Source organism: Sinocyclocheilus anshuiensis, unplaced genomic scaffold (assembly GCF_001515605.1).
Source record: "Sinocyclocheilus anshuiensis isolate Anshui unplaced genomic scaffold, SAMN03320099.WGS_v1.1 scaffold2, whole genome shotgun sequence".
In the NCBI taxonomy this organism is placed as follows: Eukaryota; Metazoa; Chordata; class Actinopteri; order Cypriniformes; family Cyprinidae; genus Sinocyclocheilus; species Sinocyclocheilus anshuiensis.
The window spans coordinates 821456-842390 of NW_015542337.1; the positions used below are offsets into that span (position 1 = coordinate 821456).

General features: G+C 34.9%; 3 protein-coding genes across 5 annotated transcripts in view; 1 reads left to right on the forward strand and 2 right to left on the reverse strand.

The window, feature by feature from the left end:
• Positions 1-269: 269 nt before the first annotated feature.
• On the reverse strand, positions 270-13314 carry LOC107691132 (proline-serine-threonine phosphatase-interacting protein 1-like). Of its 2 annotated transcripts, XM_016489615.1 has the most exons (15): positions 12449-13314; positions 11448-11548; positions 11118-11192; positions 10944-10978; positions 10694-10800; positions 10271-10333; positions 7378-7482; positions 6089-6134; positions 5812-5891; positions 5265-5363; positions 3017-3113; positions 2755-2842; positions 2361-2443; positions 1491-1603; positions 270-1160 (listed from the first exon to the last, which is right to left on the reverse strand). In XM_016489615.1, exons 1-15 carry the CDS (start codon positions 12683-12685, stop codon positions 1029-1031), a joined length of 1461 nt encoding a protein of 486 aa, XP_016345101.1. In that variant the 5' UTR covers positions 12686-13314; the 3' UTR covers positions 270-1028. The 2 variants fall into 2 exon arrangements, with proteins under 2 accessions (XP_016345101.1, XP_016345102.1); XM_016489616.1 differs by lacking the exons at positions 5812-5891; positions 6089-6134.
• Positions 13315-13606: 292 nt separating this feature from the next.
• On the reverse strand, positions 13607-16050 carry LOC107691133 (reticulocalbin-2-like). The gene is made up of 8 exons (XM_016489617.1): positions 15942-16050; positions 15414-15550; positions 15236-15338; positions 14846-15042; positions 14642-14755; positions 14467-14560; positions 14045-14187; positions 13607-13953 (listed from the first exon to the last, which is right to left on the reverse strand). Exons 1-8 carry the CDS (start codon positions 15985-15987, stop codon positions 13810-13812), a joined length of 978 nt encoding a protein of 325 aa, XP_016345103.1. The 5' UTR covers positions 15988-16050; the 3' UTR covers positions 13607-13809.
• Positions 16051-18321: 2271 nt separating this feature from the next.
• The window catches only part of LOC107691134 (phosphatidylinositol 4-phosphate 3-kinase C2 domain-containing subunit alpha-like), a 33218-nt gene continuing 30604 nt past the window's right edge, over positions 18322-20935 (forward strand). For both annotated transcript variants that reach the window (XM_016489618.1, XM_016489619.1), the window contains exon 1: positions 18322-18384. The gene's annotated coding sequence lies outside the window, so the exon portion shown is untranslated. The remainder of the gene's footprint in view (positions 18385-20935) is intronic.

Genomic DNA, 20935 nt, shown 5'->3' on the forward strand with positions numbered 1-20935 from the left:
TTGAAAATCTGTAATCTGAGGGTGCAAAAAAATCAAAATACTGAGAAAATCACCTTTAAAGTCGTCCAAATGAAGTTCTTAGCAATGCATATTACTAATCAAAAATTAAGTTTGGATATATTTACGATAGGAAATTTTACAAAATATCTTCATGGAAAATGATCTTTACTTAATATCCTAATGATTTTTGGCATAAAAGAAAAATCTATACTTTTGACCCATACAATGTATTTTTGGCTATTGCTACAAATATACCCCAGCGACTGGTTTTGTGCTCCAGGGTCACATATGGTAAGTTGAATACCGCGACTGAGAAATGTTTGAAAACCCCCTTGGCCTTTTGGAAACTTGATACGTGAGGACAAGACAAAGCAGGTCGTTCTGTTTAAACTTTAAAATGTTTGTCCCAGGTTAGTTTCTCTCAACCAACCACCTGAGTCAAAAAGTATTACAGCCAGTGTTCAAACCATTACCCAACTTACATTCAGTCAATGCCAACATGATGCAATGATCATTACACAGCTTTTATTTTATGCAGTCCAAGTGATAAATGCAAAATGCTGAACCTAGAGCTCTATTATAGATGATAATTTAAAATTGTAGATGACCTCACTTTTGTTTCATTGATTAACTTAAAAAGTAAACGGAGATGAAATTTTGAATTCTGTTTAAATATCTACATTGTCATCGTCTTCGCATGAACTAAATCATGGTAAGTCCGTAGTGGCTACTCATTGTGTTGTACATGCTCATGTTTTTCATTCACAATAAATAATTTTTATAATAAATATAAATCTCTATCTCGACAATAATGATAGTCACGTATAATTATCCGTTTTTAATATACATATTAACCCGTTTCTATGTTCCATACAGATTTTCAGTACGGATGTGCTACTGCTTAAATGCATTTAGCAAACAGAAATCCTCCTCTGAGACACTTATATAGGGAGTGCCCTTAATAACTCTGCTATTCGAGGGCGTTTAAGGACATGGAGAGCCTTTCCAGTGTGCGCTAGACTCTTGATTCATATCTTGGCCAAATAGGAGCCTGGCACCAGCCCAGTCTGGCCGTCCCTCTCCACCATCCACCAGCCGTCTCCTCCCTGTTCCACCACGAGCAGCACTTCCCCCACAGAGATGGAGAGCTCATCAGCGCCCTGCACACACAACAGTCTCTCATCAGACTGCATTAAACATCCCAAAAATGATATAAACCGTTTTCTGTACTTAGGCAAGAGCCACGGTAAATACCAAATTGGCATTTTCGAAGAAACATTGAAATGTTAATACTGACTTACACTGCAGTGGCAAATTTTCTCGAAAATATAGAGTTCTAAAGGGATGACTAAATTTGGCCTTTAAAATATTCTGTATGTGCCTCTTTAAAGTTGTCTATAGTGAATGCATATTCTTAGTATTCTCCTGTAAAGTCATTATAATCATTTCCAACCTTTTTTTTTTTTTTTCATTTAATTAAACTATTGTACCTGAGCGACATAGTCATACTGAGCCTGGTATGTGCCGCTTTGAGAGCCAACACTGTCTGAAGTTGCTTTTGGAAATCCAGGAATGGAGGCATACACTCCATCTGAGATGTCAGCTGGAAAAAAAAAACAGATCAATTATATAATACATATACTGTAAAATATATATTAAACTAAACTTCAAAAAGTATAAATAAAAATGAGAAAAGTTGCCCAAGGCAATTAACTGAAATAAAATACGTTTATGTACTAAAACGCCTAAAACTGAAATAAAAATAAAGCTAAATAGAAATATTTGGTAACACTTTACAAAAAATAATTCTCACGCATTTATTAATCTTAATAATATTTTCAATGTTTACTAATTCATTATTTAAAGGGGTCATATGATGCTATTTTAAAGATCATTATTTGGTGTAACAGAATATGTTGACATGCTTTAAGTTGTATCTGTTAATACTGGACCTGAGCTGACATAAACTAACAACAGTATTTTTATTAAGATTAATAAATATGGTAACAAATGAATTGCTCTTTGTTAATTTTAACATTATCTAAAGGGAGCTTATTGTAAAGAGGTGTAATGTAAACACTACTAAAGCAAAAATGACAGAAAACAAAAATTCATAATATTAATAAATACTATAATAGTATATAAATAATGCTCAAATAACCCTAGTACTCAAATACATTTTTTTAAGTGGTTACACTAGGGAAAATAATTGGAAAATAAAAAGTAAGAAAAAAACAAATACCATTTAATGAAATTAAACAGTGGGCTGAAGTGCCCTCTGGTGGTGGCAAAAATAGAAGAAAGGAAGAAAGAAAGAAAGATGCTGCCGAAAATTGTCATTATGTTATTGTAATAGGTACCTGATGGAGGTGCTGATGGCTGAACACATTCATTATTAGTCCTAGAGCCAACAGCACAGTTGCCTTGCAAGAGATTTGAAAACCTTTCAAAAAGAAAAAAAAATGATTGCATAAAACGGGAGGAAAAACCAGCACATTAAAAGACTGAAGAAATGTTAAACATTTAATATGAAGTCACAAATTCACCAGTTCAGTATCACAGCTCAGCCTGCACGTCTTTTTGTGTGATATATCTGCTAACACCTTTAAGACTAATGAACCAGTATTTCTGATAAAAAGCATGTTAAAACCAGCTTCTGCTAAACAGCAGTATGGCTTACATTTTCCATTGTTTTCTGTCTTGTCAGCATGGCAAATATACATGAACATACAGACCCAGCAGTGGAAAACACACCTCTTCATCACGCCTCCTCCAAAGCGTGCGATGCCATTGCTGTCCGTTGTTGGTTCTCTATCATAATAGTTTTCAAACACAATGGGCGCTACAGACACAGACAGAAAATTAAATTAAGCAAAGACACAACAGCACTTTTCTTAAACTATATCATCATCACATGATATGGTTATTGAACTAGCCCACATCGTGATAACGATTTGTGATTACTGGCAAGGTTTAATATAAAAACCCAATGGAAACAATATAGAAATGCACTGACCTGCACGAGTGGTGCCAGTGCTTTTTGCCTTGATGAAAGTGTTGATGTCTTCCGTGATGTCACACATTTCTAGCACTTTCCTCACCTCCTCATAACACTGCATAAAAATGACCAGTAATTTGACAATATGGCCAGTGCTTTATTTCACAGTTAGAGACCACGAGTGAAAATGCTTCTACTTTGCATTTTTATGATTTAATACCAAAATGTAATTGCATTAAAGATAGCATTTGTGTAAAACCTGATAGTTTTCCACAGAACATCAAAGTTTCAAGCGAAGCTCACAGGAGCAATGACACAAGTTTGCTTACATTCATATTATTAATATAAAGAATAATACATCCCACTTATTTCATGTCATTTTAAGTCAAGACGCAACAGATGAATAGAGAAAAATATCTGATATCATCATACTTGTGATTACTTATGGTAATCACAGTACATTAAGACAATTAATTTGCATTACAACTTTTCTAAAAATGCTGTTTAAATATGCAAAGGATGCATTATTATAATGTAAACTAATTTGCATACATTTCCAGAACAGGTACACAATTCTTGTTGACATACTGTATTAAAGTTACAGGTTTTTAATTTAATATTTGAATATTTTGAATAAAAAAAAATGCATTTTGTCATCTTTTTAGGAATATTTTTTTTATAAACCAGGATGATTATAAATGAACAAACTTCAGTGTAATTTAAGTATCACTGATACTATCATAGTTAAATATTATATTATAGTATACTATTTTATTTGTATTTTGAGTTTTTATTTTATATATTCTGTTTTAATTTTCAGTTGAAGTTTTAGTCATTTTGTTGATTGTTATATATACACATACAATATATATGTCTATATAGTTTTTAGACATTTTTATTTTAGGTTCACTTTTAGTTATTTTAGTCCATTAAGTTACACTAAATTAAAATAAGAAATGCTGCCTCTGCAGCTAGCTGAAATAAAAGGATATTTCAGGATATTTCATATTTTATTTTAAGTTGACGTTTATTTTATTTTAAAATAATGGAAATGTTACTCATTTTCATTTTAAATTCAGTTTCAGTTAAGATAACCTTGATTTTAGTACATAAAAATCAGGGTTATCTTATACTAAAATATATAAAACTGTAAAGTTTAGTGTATAGTATGTAAGTGCTACTCATTTCTGCCATTAGAGTGGCATGAAAAAAAAAGCCTAATTTTCAGCAAACAGCCTTTATAAATATATTTTGTAGATTGAAATCTAAAGACACTGATAGATTACAGGTCACAAAATAAACACTTAAATATGAATTTTGGATGTTTTTTCCCCACTAGTCTGAAAGAAGCAGCAAAATCTTAAAGGGGTCATATGCGATTTCAATTTTTCCTTTCTCTTTAGAGTGTTACAAGCTCTTGGTGCATAAAGAAGATCTGTAAAGTTGCAACGACTAAAGTCTCAAATCCAAAGAGATATTCTTTATAAAAGTTAAGAGTCAGCCACACCTACCTAAAATGGCTCATTCTAACACACCCCACATGTCTATGTCACGATGTGGGAAGATTTGCATAACGCCGCCAAATGTTCACGCAAAGAAAGAAGGCGTAACTTTTATTCTCGCTGTAGTATTGTTGTTGCGACCGCCATGTCGTGAAGGCACTGTGTGCTTCGTTGTGAAAGCGAAACTACTTTGTTTGGCCTTCCAAAAGAGAACGATATCGCTTCGTCATGCCTGGAGCTGATCCGTGCTGGTTGCTCAGGGAATACATCAACTTTGCGCTGTCGATCGCCGGATCTGCTTTCACCGTGGACGAAGCGGAGTCCAGCCCGCGGTCGTTACATGTGGTTGCCGCAGGCATCACAATATGGTAAGGGACGTAACATTTCCGTCTCACGCTTGAGGAATTCGGTCAATCACAACGCACTGGATAGCTGGCCAATCACAGCACACCTTGCTTTTCAGACCGATGAGCTTTGTAAAAATCGACGCGTTTCAGAAAGGCGGGGCATAGAGGAGAAACAATAATGTACAGTATGTGGAAAATAATGTGTTTTTTGAACCTTAAACCGCATAAACACATTTCATTACACCAAATAATGTTCTTTTTAGCAGCATCATATGACCCCTTTAAAACTGACCACTGCATGAAAAACAATGGTTCTATCTTTAAACATGTCCATATTTCCACTGTATGTAATCTTAATGTTATCCACTGTAACTATCATCGATGTGATCTATAAAAGCTTCATTAAGTAATACTGACCTCATCATCTTTGACGCATTGCATGGAAAAGTGGTTACAATGGACCCAAATAGCATTTCTCAAAATGTTAATGCGATCATCTTCCTGCTGCTGGAAAACCTGGAGAAATTCACAGAATTCAGCTCAACATCATGCTATAAATACATCTACGTGCTCGTAATGTGAAGGCCCATGAATCAGCCAACTTATTATTAATAATGCTTATGCAGTGGACAGATGTAAAAGGAAATCAGTAGGATGACACAGGCTGAGCTAACTCACCATACAAGGTATTAAATACAGTAAATGGTGATTTCGCCAAGCCTTTGTCAAACTGTTAGTGACACATAGGAGGATCAGAATTGACGTTATGCATGTACTTGTTAAATAAACCAAAAACTCTCTTTTGCAGCCAGCTGAGTTGAGTAGTGTTTGTGGTACATATGGGTAAAACAGAGAGAAAAAGGGAAGTTCATTTTTAGTGTGTTCTATGTGGTTCACAGCTTCAGCAGAGAGATAGAGCTATTTCCGAAGGCCAACAAACAGATAGGCGAGTGTGTTTTTATACCTCACACGTGCACTCGTGCGTGGTCTCCCATTCCTGACAAATCTTATCCAGCTGCTCTATGTTTGACATGTACTGTTTCTCTGTGAATCAGGAACAAGCATGAGCCTTGTAGCATTTTTAGCATTGAATGTCTTGTTTGGAACTATTTGAATTGTGCATGTTAAACATTACTTGCATCACTGTTTTTTTTTTTTGGGTTCGGATGTACTGATTGCTAATTTTTGCATTGCAACCAGACGCTGCTATGTGTGAAAACAAAGCATATTTTTATTCTCACCTGCATCTGTTACTGCGTCCCTGCACTGTTTTGCTTTGTTTTGTGTCTGTTATGGCATAGAGCACAAAATAGATTTCATCATAGTTAGCATCATCATTTTATTTTTACACAGAGATTGGTAGGTCTCTTAGTAAAATCAGTTGACTTTAGCCATCTTTGTTGCATTATATGCCAAAGGTGACCGTTCAAATACATAAAAAAGTACTTAAAAAAAAAAAAAATAAAATAATATATATATATATATATACACAGTATATACACACACACACAAATACTTTTTCATTTTTTCCAAAGTCTGCATGCCTGCAAAATATTAGAGATATCCTAATATCCTTTTAGATTTTGGTTGTTATCAAACTTTTCTTTTGATATCTTAATTTTTAAGGCCCTATATGGTTCAATTCCAGAGCTGACACTTAACGTTATTTCTACTCCCCATAATTTGGCTCTGAATCTCAGGTGAAAATTGTAATTTTGACCACCCTCTACAAACCGGTGGATTATTCATCCATGACATGTAATATCTTGGCTTTCTTCTTTATTTATGTATTTCTTCCAAATTAAAATCAACATTTTTAGCTAGGCATGTCTGGTTGAGTTGACACAGAATGACCCCAGTTTAATTAAAAAAAGAAATGGCATCAAACAATATCACTCGCATTTTTACCTACATTTATTTCAAATGTAAAACAATCCATAAATTATCCACAAAAATCATACTACTGTTCAAAGGTTTGGGGTCAGTATGAATTTTTTAAATGTTTTTGAAAGATGTCTCTTGTTCACCAAGGCTGCATTTATTTGATCAAAAATATAGTAAAGACAGTAATATTGTTAAAATATTATTTCAATTTTAAGTAACTGTTTTCCTTTTTTTATATTTACAGTTTATTCCTGTGATGGCAAAGCTAAATTTTCAGCAGTCATTACTGAAAATCGTCATTCTTATATGCTGATTCGCTGATCAACATTTCTTGTTATTATAAAGTTTAAAAACCGTTTCACTGCTTATTATTTTTGTGGAAACCGTGATACTGTTTTTCAATATTCTTTGATTATTATAGAAAGTTCAAAAGAGCAAAACAGCATTTTATTTGAAATATAGAATTTTTTTTGGTTACATGTCTTTATGGTCACATTTGATCAATTTAATGCATCCTTGCTGAATAAAAGTATTTATTTCTGCCAATAAATAAATAAATAACCTTACTGACCCCAAACTGAACGCTAGTGTATGTTGTAATATTTGACAACCACACAAATTCTGCCCATAATGACCCATAATTTACCTTTTCAGATTGTTTGGGGGTGACAGTGGATGTACTGTTGAGCTTCTCAGCAGCCAGTTCAGCTTCATCAGCCTCTTTACACCTCTGTTCATACGTCCTTTTAGACTGGGAAAAGCAGGAAGATACAGGGTTATTAAACCACTGCTCACCTAGACTTGAATGATGGCCAAATTAACCACAAATGACTAAACATAATTAATAAGCAGGAAACTTCCCCTTATCTTTAAACTTGATTCTAACCTCAGTCTACACTCTATCTCATGAAAAAGCCTTATCTCACAGAAAAAGTGTGATTAGACTTTCGTAATCTACCTGACAATTGTTACTTTTTGACCCAACTGGTTTCACTCACTCAAACATGCACATATTCAATCAGTCTGCTCCAAATCAATGCATTAATAAATGCCTTAATGTAAATATACATCCATCCACTACAAAGCAACAGAAGAACAAGACATACAACAAGCTGATGGAAAACGAAACTTTACTACATTATATGTAATTCATCTAGCTGGTCTCCTTCTACTGCTAACTAGAAGATTGTAGCATTCAGTTGACTTTGTCTTTAAGACAGAATTAAGCATACAAAATTATTTATACATACATTTTGCTGGGGTTTAATTTTCTCAACTTTGCTATTGTTTTTCCATCATCTGAAAGCTGAATAAATAAGCTTTCCATTGATGTATAGTTTGTTAGGATAGGACAATATTTGGCCGAGATACAACTATTTGAAAATCTGGAATCTAAAGGTGCAAAAAAATCAAAATGTTGAGAAAATCGCCTTTAAAGTTGTCCAAATGAAGTTCTTAGCAATGCATATTACTAATCAAAAATTAACCCAGCAGGCACACAACGTCATATGACGTTGATATTTGGTTAAATTTCGGTTGCGACGTCGGGTGACCAAAATTCAATGTAAATTCAACGTCTAATGTCAATGTTAAATTTATGTCCAATACCGACATCAGCTGACATTGATATTTAGTTGTTTTTAGGTTGTGTAACCAAAATCCAATGTTAAGTCAACGTCAAATTGACGTCAAATACTGACGTCAACACGATTTTAATTTTCAACCGAAATGCAACATCTGTCTGATGTCATGTCCAACGCCAACCTGACGTTACATAGACATCCGGTGCCTGCTGGGAAGTTTTGATATATTTACGGTACGAAATTTACAAAAGATCTTCATGGAACATGATCTTTACTTAAAGGGTTAGTTCACCCAAAAATGAAAATTCTGTCATTACTCACTCACCCTCATGTCGTTCCACACCCCTAAGACCTTCGTTCATCTTCAGAACACAAATTAAGTTATTTGATCAAATCCGATGGCTCAGAGAGGCCTTCATTGACAGCAACGCCACCCAAACTTTCAAGATCCATAAAGGTACTAAAGACGTCGTTAAAACAGTCGACGTGACTACAGTGGTTCTACAATAATTTTATGAAGCGGCGAGAATACTTTCTGTGCGCAAAAACAAAACAAAAATAACTTTATTCAGCAATCTCTTCTCTTCCATGTCATTATCCTTACGTGGTTAACGCAGTAAGCACAGTGGAGGCTTCCGTGTTCTACGTCCGAACGCCGGCTCATTATTGGCCAAAGCTGCACGTGAGCTGCGCGACGCATGCGTGTGATGCTGATGCAGGAGCCGTCCAATAATGAGCCGGCGTTCTGACGTAGAACCTGGAAGCGCTGGACGTAAACAACGTATGAGAATGACACGGAAGAGAAGAGGTTGTTGAATAAAGTCGTTATTTTTGTTTTGTTTTTGCGCACAAAAAGTGTTCTCGTCGCTTCATAAAATTATTGTAGAACCACTGTAGTCACGTCGACTGTTTTAACTACGTCTTTAGTACCTTTATGGATCTTGAAAGTTTGGGTGGCATTGCTGTCAATGGAGGCCTCTCTGAGCCATCGGATTTGATCAAAAATATCTTAATTTGTGTTCTGAAGATGAACGAAGGTCTTAGGGGTGTGGAACGACATGAGGGTGAGTAATTAATGACAGAATTTTCATTTTTGGGTGAACTAACCTTTTAATATCCTAATGATTTTTGGCATAAAAGAAAAATCGATAATTTTGACCCATACAATGTATTTTTATCAATGTACTACAAATATACCTGTGCTACTTATGGCTGGTTTTGTGCTCCAGGGTCACATATAAAAAATGAACTTCACTTTAGTTTTTATTACTGTACATTTACAATATACTTTCTAAAATAATCTAAAATACATTTCACTACAAGGACAGTCCCATTGACCTACAGTAGTGTGCTTATAAACAATGGTGGTAGATTATGAAGCATATCTTCTGAGGTTTGGACTAACTTCCTGTCATTTAGAAATCATAACCCTCATCTTACCTCAAGTCACACAAATACCTTTACAGTTCCTGATCTGAATAGATCAGATTCCCTTTCACTCTTTTGTTTATCAAAACAGAATGCTATACGATAATGTGTGCCTTTGCTTTCTGAATTTGTCTGAATGTACCAAGAAAAACAGAAACACGTGTTTTCTTGACAATACAGCAGTCGTCTGTTGTCAGGAAATTGTGAATATATGAGGAAGAGAGAAAACCTAACATTGAGAAAACAGAGGCTGTGTCAGTGGGAGTCAACAAAAGTGTGCGGGCGAGAAGGAAATATACTTCTAGTAGAGAAGTGAGACTTCCTGAGATGACAGTTACAACATTTTAAAGTCCCATCCCCCCCTCTGCCCTGCACACTTGCTGCACAGAGGTTAGCTTATGCACCGATGATTTAAATCACCTTCCTCTTCCTGATATTCTGCTTTCAGTCTCTATTAGGTAAATACAGGATGAACTGAGTAGCCTACAAAACTGAAGTGACTAATATGTTAAAGTAAATTAGACTTACCTCCATGGTTTTCTTATATAATGACACTTTGGTCTTCTGAACCTTTTCCATAACCCCTTCAAACTGTAAAAAGTAAACATTTGTTAGGTAAGTGCTTGATAGGTAACACCTTTTTTAATAAAGCAATAGTACACTGGTGTCAATGGGGCAGTACAAAAGCTAAAAGGTACTAATATGTAAACTAATATAAAGTACTAATATACCATTTAGGGGTAAAAAAAGCTGTGCCTTTTAGCTTTTGTGCCACCTCAGCTTTTTTTCTGAGAGTGTAGCGAACGCGAGGTGTTAAGAAGCGTCTTGGTTTGAACACAAGTACAGTACTCAGTTTTTGTTCACCCAATTTTAAACATAGAATAAACATGTGAGCAAGTGGTTTGCGGTTCTGCAAATGTAGATTAATTAAAGCATCACATGGCATTTAACCTTTTTTCGCTGCTCCTTTTGTCGTTCTCTGAACTGCTCCATTCGTTTCGCCTCTTCTCGTAACATCCCCGAGAGCTGAATGTGCAAATTTCCGATGTCCTCCATTTCTAGGTGAGAAAACAGCATATTCATTAGTGATCTTGTAAGTTTGGGGTTAGTTAGCAGATGTAGCTGATACTGTTTATTCCTTACTTTCTTTAATATATTTCTCAGTGTCACTTAGCAAATATATATTTGAAGTGTTACTTACGGGCTTTTAGCTGGTCAAACGATGCCTTCAAAGTGCTACAATACCAAAGCAATAAAACAAAGATAAAAAAGACTCATGCTCATAAACCTTTATTTGTAAGCAAAACTTTAAATCCAGAAGCCAATTTATACTCACATAAATATATTTAAAAAAATACATACAATATTTTCTTACCCAATTTCACTTTGCCCTCCTGTCTTGCGTGCAATAGTAATCAATTCCTTGCCGTACCGTTCCTCTGCCATCGCTCTGAGTAGAAAACTGCATTGTTATCCAATCCAATACAGCTCAATGCTTTTAACCAATGCTACACAGTGCGTCTTGTAGAAATAAATATACAGTGGGTACGGAAAGTATTCAGACCCCCTTAAATTTTTCATTCTTTGTTATATTGCAGCCATTTGCTAAAATAGCAAATGGCTGCAATATAACAAAGAGTGGAAAATTTAAGGGGGTCTGAATACTTTCCGTACCCACTGTAAATATGCAATTTTCAGTTGTTACCTCATTCTTAAGAGCTCCTCCATATCTTTGCAAGCTCGTCGCCCATCACATAGCCTCTGGATAAGAGTCTCATATCCGGTGTTACTTGTGAATTCTGGGCCCTGGAGCCATGAGGATTAGATTATATTTCTCCAGTAACATGATTGTTTATTATAACATGATTAGGTTGAAAAAGAAAAAAGAGATTCCATTTCGATATATCTCTGTGTATTTCAGTTTTAATCCTGAATTAGGCCTTATTTGAAGAAGTTGGTATCTATGCAAAAATAATATGTGGTACCAGACTGTCTGAGGTGGTTAAACAGTTTAATAATTTACTGTGCTTGTTGACATGGGATGCTATATTAATGGAATATTAATAATATTAACATGGAACACTCCTTCGTTTATCTCAACAATCTTACATTTGCAACAGAAAGAAAACAATAGTACTATATTTACATAACTATATAATATATTTTACATGCACCTTCAACACTGAACAGCACTAGCATGGTTTGACAGGCAAATCAACCCAGAAGCTGCTTTGTAGATAGATGCTCTGACAATACAAGATCAAAGCTAAAAAGAGGATAGAGTGGGCACACAGTCAAACGCTCAACAGGAAGCCCACAGATCATCTCCATGACACAATATGAGGATGTCTAAATATAAACCCTCAACCTTCAAATGAAGAGAAGTATTTTTGTTAAAAAAGGCAAAAATCCTATTCCTAAAAATCTTACATCAAAATCTTAAAAAACAAAAAATCATTCTTAGTTTGAAATACCCTCAGTGTCTTATTTAAAGAAACAGTAATTCCTGATACAAATGAACGAGAATGGCAGTGCACAAAAAATTCTGAGATTTGATAAGTGGACCAAGGGTATTGTGATGCTAGTGTATTATTGGAAGTTAAAGACACATTACCATATGCAGTATTGTTAACCTCAGTCATGTCAGCCCTAACAGACAACAACGTTCAATCTAATCTGTCAAAATAGCTCAACTCATGTACTTACCCAAAAAGAATCTTTGAATTGTAACGGTGTCATTTCACAGGCTGCTTTTAGGAATGTTGCAAGCACACAGAAGGAAACAAAACCGGAATTAAGAAAAATGAAAGAACTGACAATACCATACGCAGGGAAACCACTGTTCACACTACACCCGTAGTGCTCAGGTTTGACTGAGATGAGGAAGCTCTCTCCTATGTCATTGACCACAGAGAGCATGGCCGACAGATAATACGCATGCATTCAGCAGCCATTTGAATACTAGATAGGATGGAACATCTCAAACAGTGGGCTTTTGGAAAATATTAAGAGTCAGTCTTTAGGTGTCAAAGAGATTTGGAGCAAACAAAGCCATCGAAATCTAAGCAGAGTTGAGTTGTTTCTTCATAACTGCAGAAATAGCGAGGTGGTAGCAGTTAAATTGATTTGAATATCTTTTGACTCCAAGCGACAGCACAGCAACTGTGTGTGATAGCTACGGATTTTATATAGAGAGGGCCAAGAGAAAAGTGCATCTAATACAGCTTAGTTCAAACAAAAGACAATTTCTCAATAGTTAATCTATTTCACTAGACAACACCACCCTGCATCACATTAGCTGAATAAAATCCAATCCTACGTGTTTCTTACTAATTTTGCGATGCTGATTTCAAAAATAGTGCTCGTTTTGCTCTAGCACGTCCCACTTTCTCATAAAATGTGCTTTTCTTAGCATTTCTGCTTTTGACAACCATTTGTAAGGTGAAGAAGTCTTGTATTATCCTTTAATCACAAGATACTGACATGAATTCATGATTCCTATCCTCCACTGAGCCAGGTTATAACTATTTGTTCAATTCTCAGCCGATTTTCACTTGAATGATTCTGGAAACATTATTTTATGCCAAATCCTGATTTCAAGGTTAAAATTGTGGCCTGTGAAAGAAGAAAATGCAAACATGACCCTGACGTTTTCTGCTACTGTACATCTTTGGGTGTTTTACTACTGTACATCCAAAGATGTGACGTAAAGTTACAGATTTTATGGGGGAAAAAAAAGCTTATTTATAAACTTGCATAAATATATTTGTACTTTTTTTTTTTGCAGATTGTTAGTTAAATGGTTCATTTTGAATACTCTTTTGTCATTACAAGCAAACCTCTTGTTGATATGTGCATTAAAACTAATGTTATGTTGTGAAAAAAAAAACTGTATATGGTAACTCAGCATCATTATGAGTTCATCATATCATTTTTACAAATCAAGATGCAGGGCTGTGTAATAGTAGTGTGCCAGTTACATGCTATCTAATAAAAATGAACTTGTAAAAACTCAAGTAGTCTTTCTTTGTGGCACCATAAGAGCTATTTATAAAAGGTTCTAACTATTACAATTCATCATGTGGCACATGAAGCTGTCTGCCGTAATCAGTCACTTCACTGTTCATGAAAGTGTCTTGGTTGTTTAAAATCTCTGCTTCCGAGAGTCTACCATCACCATCTTGGTCCATTTCTTTGATCAGATGAATGGCCTGTTCAACATTCAAGGGAAAAAAAAGTATTTAGAACATCTGGTTAAAGATGTAAACAAAACATTAGCGGACAAACGGCACATTGACTGACTTCTTCTCGTGCCGAGCCATAGCTGTTGGGAGCGACCCAGTGGAGCTGTTCATCCCTGTTGAGTTTTCCATCCTTATCCTGGTCATAGAGATCTTTAAAGCGCACCGTTTCCTCAACCTCCCACTGCGAGGGCTCTTCCTGCTCTTAAACACAGACAAGCAAACTTACATGTTTCTGATAATAATTTACCACACTCCTGGCAAATATCTAGATGTTAACACCTCACATACACCTTATATAAATTAACACATTAAAATGTTATTATGCCTAAATTCAACTGTATTTAACATTTTAAGTTTTCTTCACTATTCAGACAATATAGTGCAGAAATTTAATTTCACCCATTTATTGGTTATTGGACTTTTTTATAATCACTAGTGTAATGACAATATATACTGCTATTTATCCCAACATAGTCATACCATTTGCTCTGAGATCTCCGATGAATTCACTCAAGCTGATGAATCCGTCTTTATCCAAATCATATTCAGAAAGCACATCTTCAATGGCAAAATCCTGGGGTAAATGCAACCACAAAGCACACAGTTAACATGAATGTTTAATCTCTAATTTACGGCATCTTCACTTTATACTTACAGCCATGTGGTCCACTTCAGACGGATGAGTAAACGCAAGGAACTCAGTTAAGTTCAAAGCATCTGAGCCATCCATATCGGCAAAGTCAAAACGTCTTTTTTCCTTTGCATGGAGCTGTGAGTGAATACAATTTTTTTTTTCGATCACGCAAGACCTTTCTTTGCTGTTCCACAATATGAAATGTTAATAAATTATGCAACATACAAATCTGAGAGACTCCTCCTCGGGGTCTTCAAGAACAGCATCTACATCAACTTCCACAGTATGACCATGCAAGACCATATTGTATTCGTCCCAAGATACCAGACCATCATTGTTGGAGTCAAACTCAGGGAAGCGTTCCTCAGCATCATCCAACGCATATGCCCTGTACACCCTCTGTATCCATAATGTGATTTCCTCTAGAGAAGCAACAGAAAATGTTTCTTGAGCGGCAAATCAATATATTAGAATGATTTCTGAAGGATCATGTGACACTGAAGGCTGGAGTAATGGCTGATGAAAATTCAGCTTTGCCATTACAGGAATATATTACAGTTTAAAATCTTTTAAAATTAGAGACGAAACATTGGAGTCAATCAAACCAGAACTGACCTGGTGTCAAGTATTTATCGGAGTTGGTGTCAATCTTCTTCACTATCTCCACCAGTCGCTTTCGCTGCTCAGATGGGCTGAGTTTCTGTATTTCATCTTTGTCCTGAAAAACAGTGATAGTTAGTTGGTAGAATGAAACTGGATTAGGAACTGTTATTAGGAACCATAGTGTTGATACCTCTGAACCAAGGAACATATTTGCATTATGTTCATGGTTATGTTTGCCTAAATGATCCTCTAGGACAATTTGTTTTCCGATTGCTCCTGATGCACAACAAGCCATCAACAGGAGAGTTGTGTATCTAATCTCTAAACCTGATAAACACACAAATACAAACAAATTAGACCCCATCGTTGATCTTGAGTGCCCTCTTGTGATGGGATGGGCTACAAATTTCCATGTCAAAGCATCTTGATGGTAAGGAAAGAAAATGGTTCAAATTATTGCAGTCTGTAGCCAGAAAATGAATTTAAATAAAACTATGCATAACACACAGTATCTCATTTTGTGGTAATATGATTATCTGATATTGTGGGACGCATTTTAGTTTGCCTGTCACTAACCGCGAAGTATTTTTACTTTAAAAGCCAACTACAAAACGCCGAGACATGCAAATTCATGTCAAAACTAACACTCTTTTGTCTTTTTGTTTAAGACAACCATAAGAAGAATTCGCCATACGTGTTTGAGAAGCAAAACACTTACATTTAAAAGGCTGATAGCTAAAGTTTTCAGCTGAACTTGTTGCCATGGTGCGCTGCAGTCATCTGTACTCTCACTCACCGTTTTCCTGTGTGTACAACTAATTTCTTACTGCCACCTGCAGGGCTGGAGGACATGCAGAGTCTCGTGTCTTTCTCAAGAAACAAATTCAATATTTGAACAAATTAAATCAAAGTTTAAATACCAAATGCAAAATTAATCAAGCAAAAATGAAGAGGTACAATTTGAGCGAATCTGATTCATGTGGGAGTGGAGCAAAATAAGGAAGCAGATTTAAAAATATATATATATATTGTTTTGTTTTATGAGAACAACAGAAGTAGAAAACAATACAGTAGGCTAGTAGGCTGTAATAATATCTGTAATATACAAGAGCAAATAGGGTACAACTTTATGCAACAAACTCTCACAATGTTATAGGCTCTAATAGCTTTTTTACTTTAACGATTGTGTAAAACAAGTTTGAAATCATTTTTACATTTGATTTGGAGTCAGACCATGTGAAACTTTCCAATTAAAATTGTGTTTCCAAGTTATTATTATTTTTGTTATTATTATGTACTTTGTTATTTTCTTGTTGTTTTGTTTTGCGTTTATTAATGCAAAATTAATAAAATAGGCTACTTTTAACAAATGTGTTTCCCCTTAAAACAATAACAGTTGTGTTTCCCATTAATTTACAACGAACCATGCTTTACCGTTGTCACTGAAGTGTATCATTGTGTCAAACTCGAGAAATTGTCGAGGAAAACATTTTGGCAAAACGAGTAATGGAAAGGATTGAAGTTGATATGCAAATAAATCGCATAGCATATAAAATATTAGATCCATTATCAATGAAGGTGCAAATGCATAAAATGGCAACACTGACTGTTGTGATACAGAAGCAGGGTAGATATTCCAGGTTGTCAGGGATCATGAATGTAATATAAACACCTACTACTATCAAGTAACTGATTCGGCTACATGTAATCTGGATTACATAATCAGATTCCAAAAAGTAAGTATAGCCTACTTCTAATTAGAGTAAATTACATTTTAAAATACTCGAAATCAGACTACAATTACTTTTTTATAGATTACATGATTACATATTATTCACACAATAGCAATAAATTATTCAGAATTTATTGATTCTATCTAATTCCTCTGTTTCATCTTTGAAATTTTCCTTTCTAAAATAGCCTGCCGCTTATATACACTCAGAAAGTCCAGTTTTGGCATTCAAATATATATTAGTCATTAGTCAGGTGGCTACACAGCATTTGACCATTAGATCTGCAAAAATGATTTCAGGCTTAAGAAGTGTTTCAACATTGCATCAACTACTGATGAACACATTCATTTTTATTTGAATTAGCAATCAGTATTTAACCATGTGGCTTTTGTCTTTCAAGCTCATTATTTACATGTAGGCGAATGCAGACATTCCCAAACTTTTTGTCATCTGAACCTCTTTCACCTAATGCATTTACTTTAAAGGGGTGGTCAACTAGCTATTTTCGAAAGTTTGATTGTGTTTATGGGGGGCACTGTAACATGTGTTCATGCTTAATTCCTTTTTTTTTTTTAAATGTGCATTATTTTTCATATATTTTACCGCTGATTCCGTTCTCCTAAAAACGGTTGACTTCCTGGTTCTGTGGAGCCCTTTCCTCAGAAAAGTGAAATTATAATCAAGGACCCCTTTACTCCTGAGATTTTAAAATAAATATTTTAATAATTATCACATTTGCGTGTTCTCTGACATTGGTTAATGGTCATATGGCATGCAGGTAGACAAAAGTTGATTTGTTTCAATTTGATTGTTATTTTAAAAGTATTTATTTGAATTTGACATGATTTATGATTTAATTAATTGTTAGCTTTTCATTAAACTCACAAACCCCCTGCAGTTCTTTACGAAACCCAGTTTGGGGACCCTTATGTAATGTTTAATAGGCCTACACTTCATGTTTTCAATTACAATGAATGGAATATATTGTTTTACTCTTTGTATTTTTATATCATTATGGTATAAGATTATCCTATTTAAATCAATATGATAAACATGTTAGGACAAAGGTAGCCTAATCTAAAAGTAATTAAAAAGTAGTCTGATTACATTAGCCTAACGTTACCTAAAATGTGTAATGTAATGGATTACGTTACTGACTACAGTCATGTAATTTGGAATCAGTTAACGGACTATAATTGGTAAATAATCTACCCAGCTCTGATAATTTAACAGTAGGTGGCATTGATGAGCTTTTTTAGTTTTGGTGGTTAGAATCCGACAAGCAAGAGTACTGTGTTTTCTGACCTCCAGAGGTCGCTGTTTCTCTGTAATCTTTACACTCTGATCTCTAGCAGGAACTGACGTTTGTGTCTACGACTACATGAGCAAATTTTCCAGCTGGAGGAAAATGTCCAGCGTCAAATGAAGGTGGGAATCGTTATTTATTCACACAAACTCTTACAATTCATTTAAGTTTAACCGTCAGCTCTATTTGTCCGCCTACCGGAAGTATAGTATGTTGTCTGAGTATTTGCGCTGTTTGTTTTTCTTCTGCTTGTGTTTTCACTTTTGTTGGCGCGTGAAGTGCGCCGAAATGCCGAAACATTTGCACAAACATTGCGTAAAAGTTTCGGAAACAACTTTCTACGAGGGATCTTGTGTTGTAGTGTTAAGGCGTAGGTTTATGAGATGTTTTACAGTGTCGTGGCAGAATATTTACTGTGCTGACAGCAATATTTGATTAGAAATATTAATTTGCATTTAGTCTAGAGACTGGTGTCATGGTAACGTGGCTTCTTTGATTATCTATTTTGTTGCATACTTTGCATCCTTTATAAACTTTGGTTTAATTTTTGAAATGTCTTTCAACCAGGTAAGTCGGGGTTGCAATTCTATTTTGATGACTTAAATTGAACAATATTTCATATAACATACACTCAATAAATTCCTGTTGAGTTCGGAACAGGTAGATGAAGGTCAGTGTTGAAGCTCAAGTCTCTGCACCTTCACTACAATGATAAAGCCTATAACACTAATTTATCCAATAGGATTTTAAATTAATTCTGTCATTCTCTCATCTGTTTTTAAAGTTAAAATCTTATTGCTGAAGTTTTTATGCAAGGAAATATAATGCATCCCACTGCATTATTTACTTGGACTGCAATTCCACTTTTTTTTCTCATTTCCAACAAGCTGAAATAGCACAGTTGATAGTATGTGTAATAATTATAGTCTCTGAATGTTTCTAATAGGAATAAAAGCTCTTTTGTATGCCACTTGGAGTTAATGTTATTGTGGTAACTGACTGGAGAAGCAGGTTTTGTATTGTTTTTTGCCTTTTGCCAAGGATAACTGAAACAGGCTTGTGTAATTTTGTGGATACAGCACATATGGCTTCTTTAAAAGTTCTACTGAAATGGTGGCATGCAATCATGTTGTTCCTGCAGTGTTGCGTCATTGTATTTATATGCATGAATCATGTGCCTTGGGTATGCTAGCTGAATATGCATATTGTAACTTATTTTTTGTGTTTCCTGCAGTTGTTTTCTGTCACGTAAACACACTATATTGTGTTTACTGTAAACGGAATATGTGTAATGACAGCTTTCACACATTACAAATGATGTATTGTTTTGTCTGTCATCCATTTACCCTTTTGGACATTCTCACCGTCTTGGGAACTATTTGTCGTCCCATGACATGTTTTGCAAGTGCTTGGAAAAGCATCTCAAACTAAACTCTGCGTATTTCAGACTCATGCTTTGTATTCAGTCTATTTCTGAGGCGTAAAAGTCAACCGACGTTAATTAACTGACATGCTGTCATTTAAAAGTCATATGCTTTATCTAGTTATTCATTTCTGTCTTGAGCGTGACTTCTGTACTTTGAACAGCTTGCACTGAAGCTTGATAAATCATTTTATTGTAAAGTACAAAAACATTTTTGCTGACTTCCGTTATGATTTGACACCACCTTTGAAAGGCTTTCCATTCGTGGATTTTCGAATGCATAAATAAGTGATGTTTGTCATTATTAAAACAGTGCAGTCAGGCATGCACCCTGAGGGGTGAGAACCGTTCCCAGGAGGTTTGAGCTGCAAAGATTTGATAACTTCGAGAGCACAGAATATGCCACCTGCTTTTATACTTCTGACATAAAAAATTATAAGGAGAAACAGTAACTAGATGTTGCACTCCATATGTTTTAACCATTTGCCCTGTTATCATTTTACATAGTATATTTTGAACCAGAAAACAGATCTTCAAGAATAACAAAGATCTGTTGGGTTGTAAGTCAACAAAATACTGTTTTTATAGAAGGTTTAACACTATAAAATGTAACATTTTATATATATTTATATATAATTTTTTTATATAACAAGTGCAAAGTATCGTCAGTTTTGAGCTCACAGATCTTCATGATTTCATAATGTAGCATATTAAATATTTAAGCATCATCTTTTGCACAATTGATGCCTTACTGATAAGACGTGCTTGGTCTCTTCTGTGAACAATGGTCAGAAGAGACTGACCCCTCTGGATTGCATGCTAGATTCCTCACTGTACACAATGGCCTTGATGGAGTATTGATAGCCAGACTTGGCAGCATTGATGCCTTTGTAAAACTAAATCAAATTATGTTGGGAAATTGTATGACCATTTCCCAACATATCTTGGTGTGTGGCATGTTGTTCTTGGATTATTAGTGGTAGAGGTTGGCGGTATCACAAATCTTTTATCACTGTATGAGTAATTTTATATTATGATAATTATATAGATAAGGCTTTAATTATTATTGCTGGAAATTCAACAAAAAATATTTATATAGCTATTAAATAACAGTGTGATTTTTTTTTTATAGACTTTTTTACATCACTCATGCAATTGTTTTCTGTTTTTTTTTAAAGGGGTCATAGGATGCCCATTTTCCACAAGTTGATATGATTCTTTAGGGTCTTAATGAAAAGTCTGTAACATAG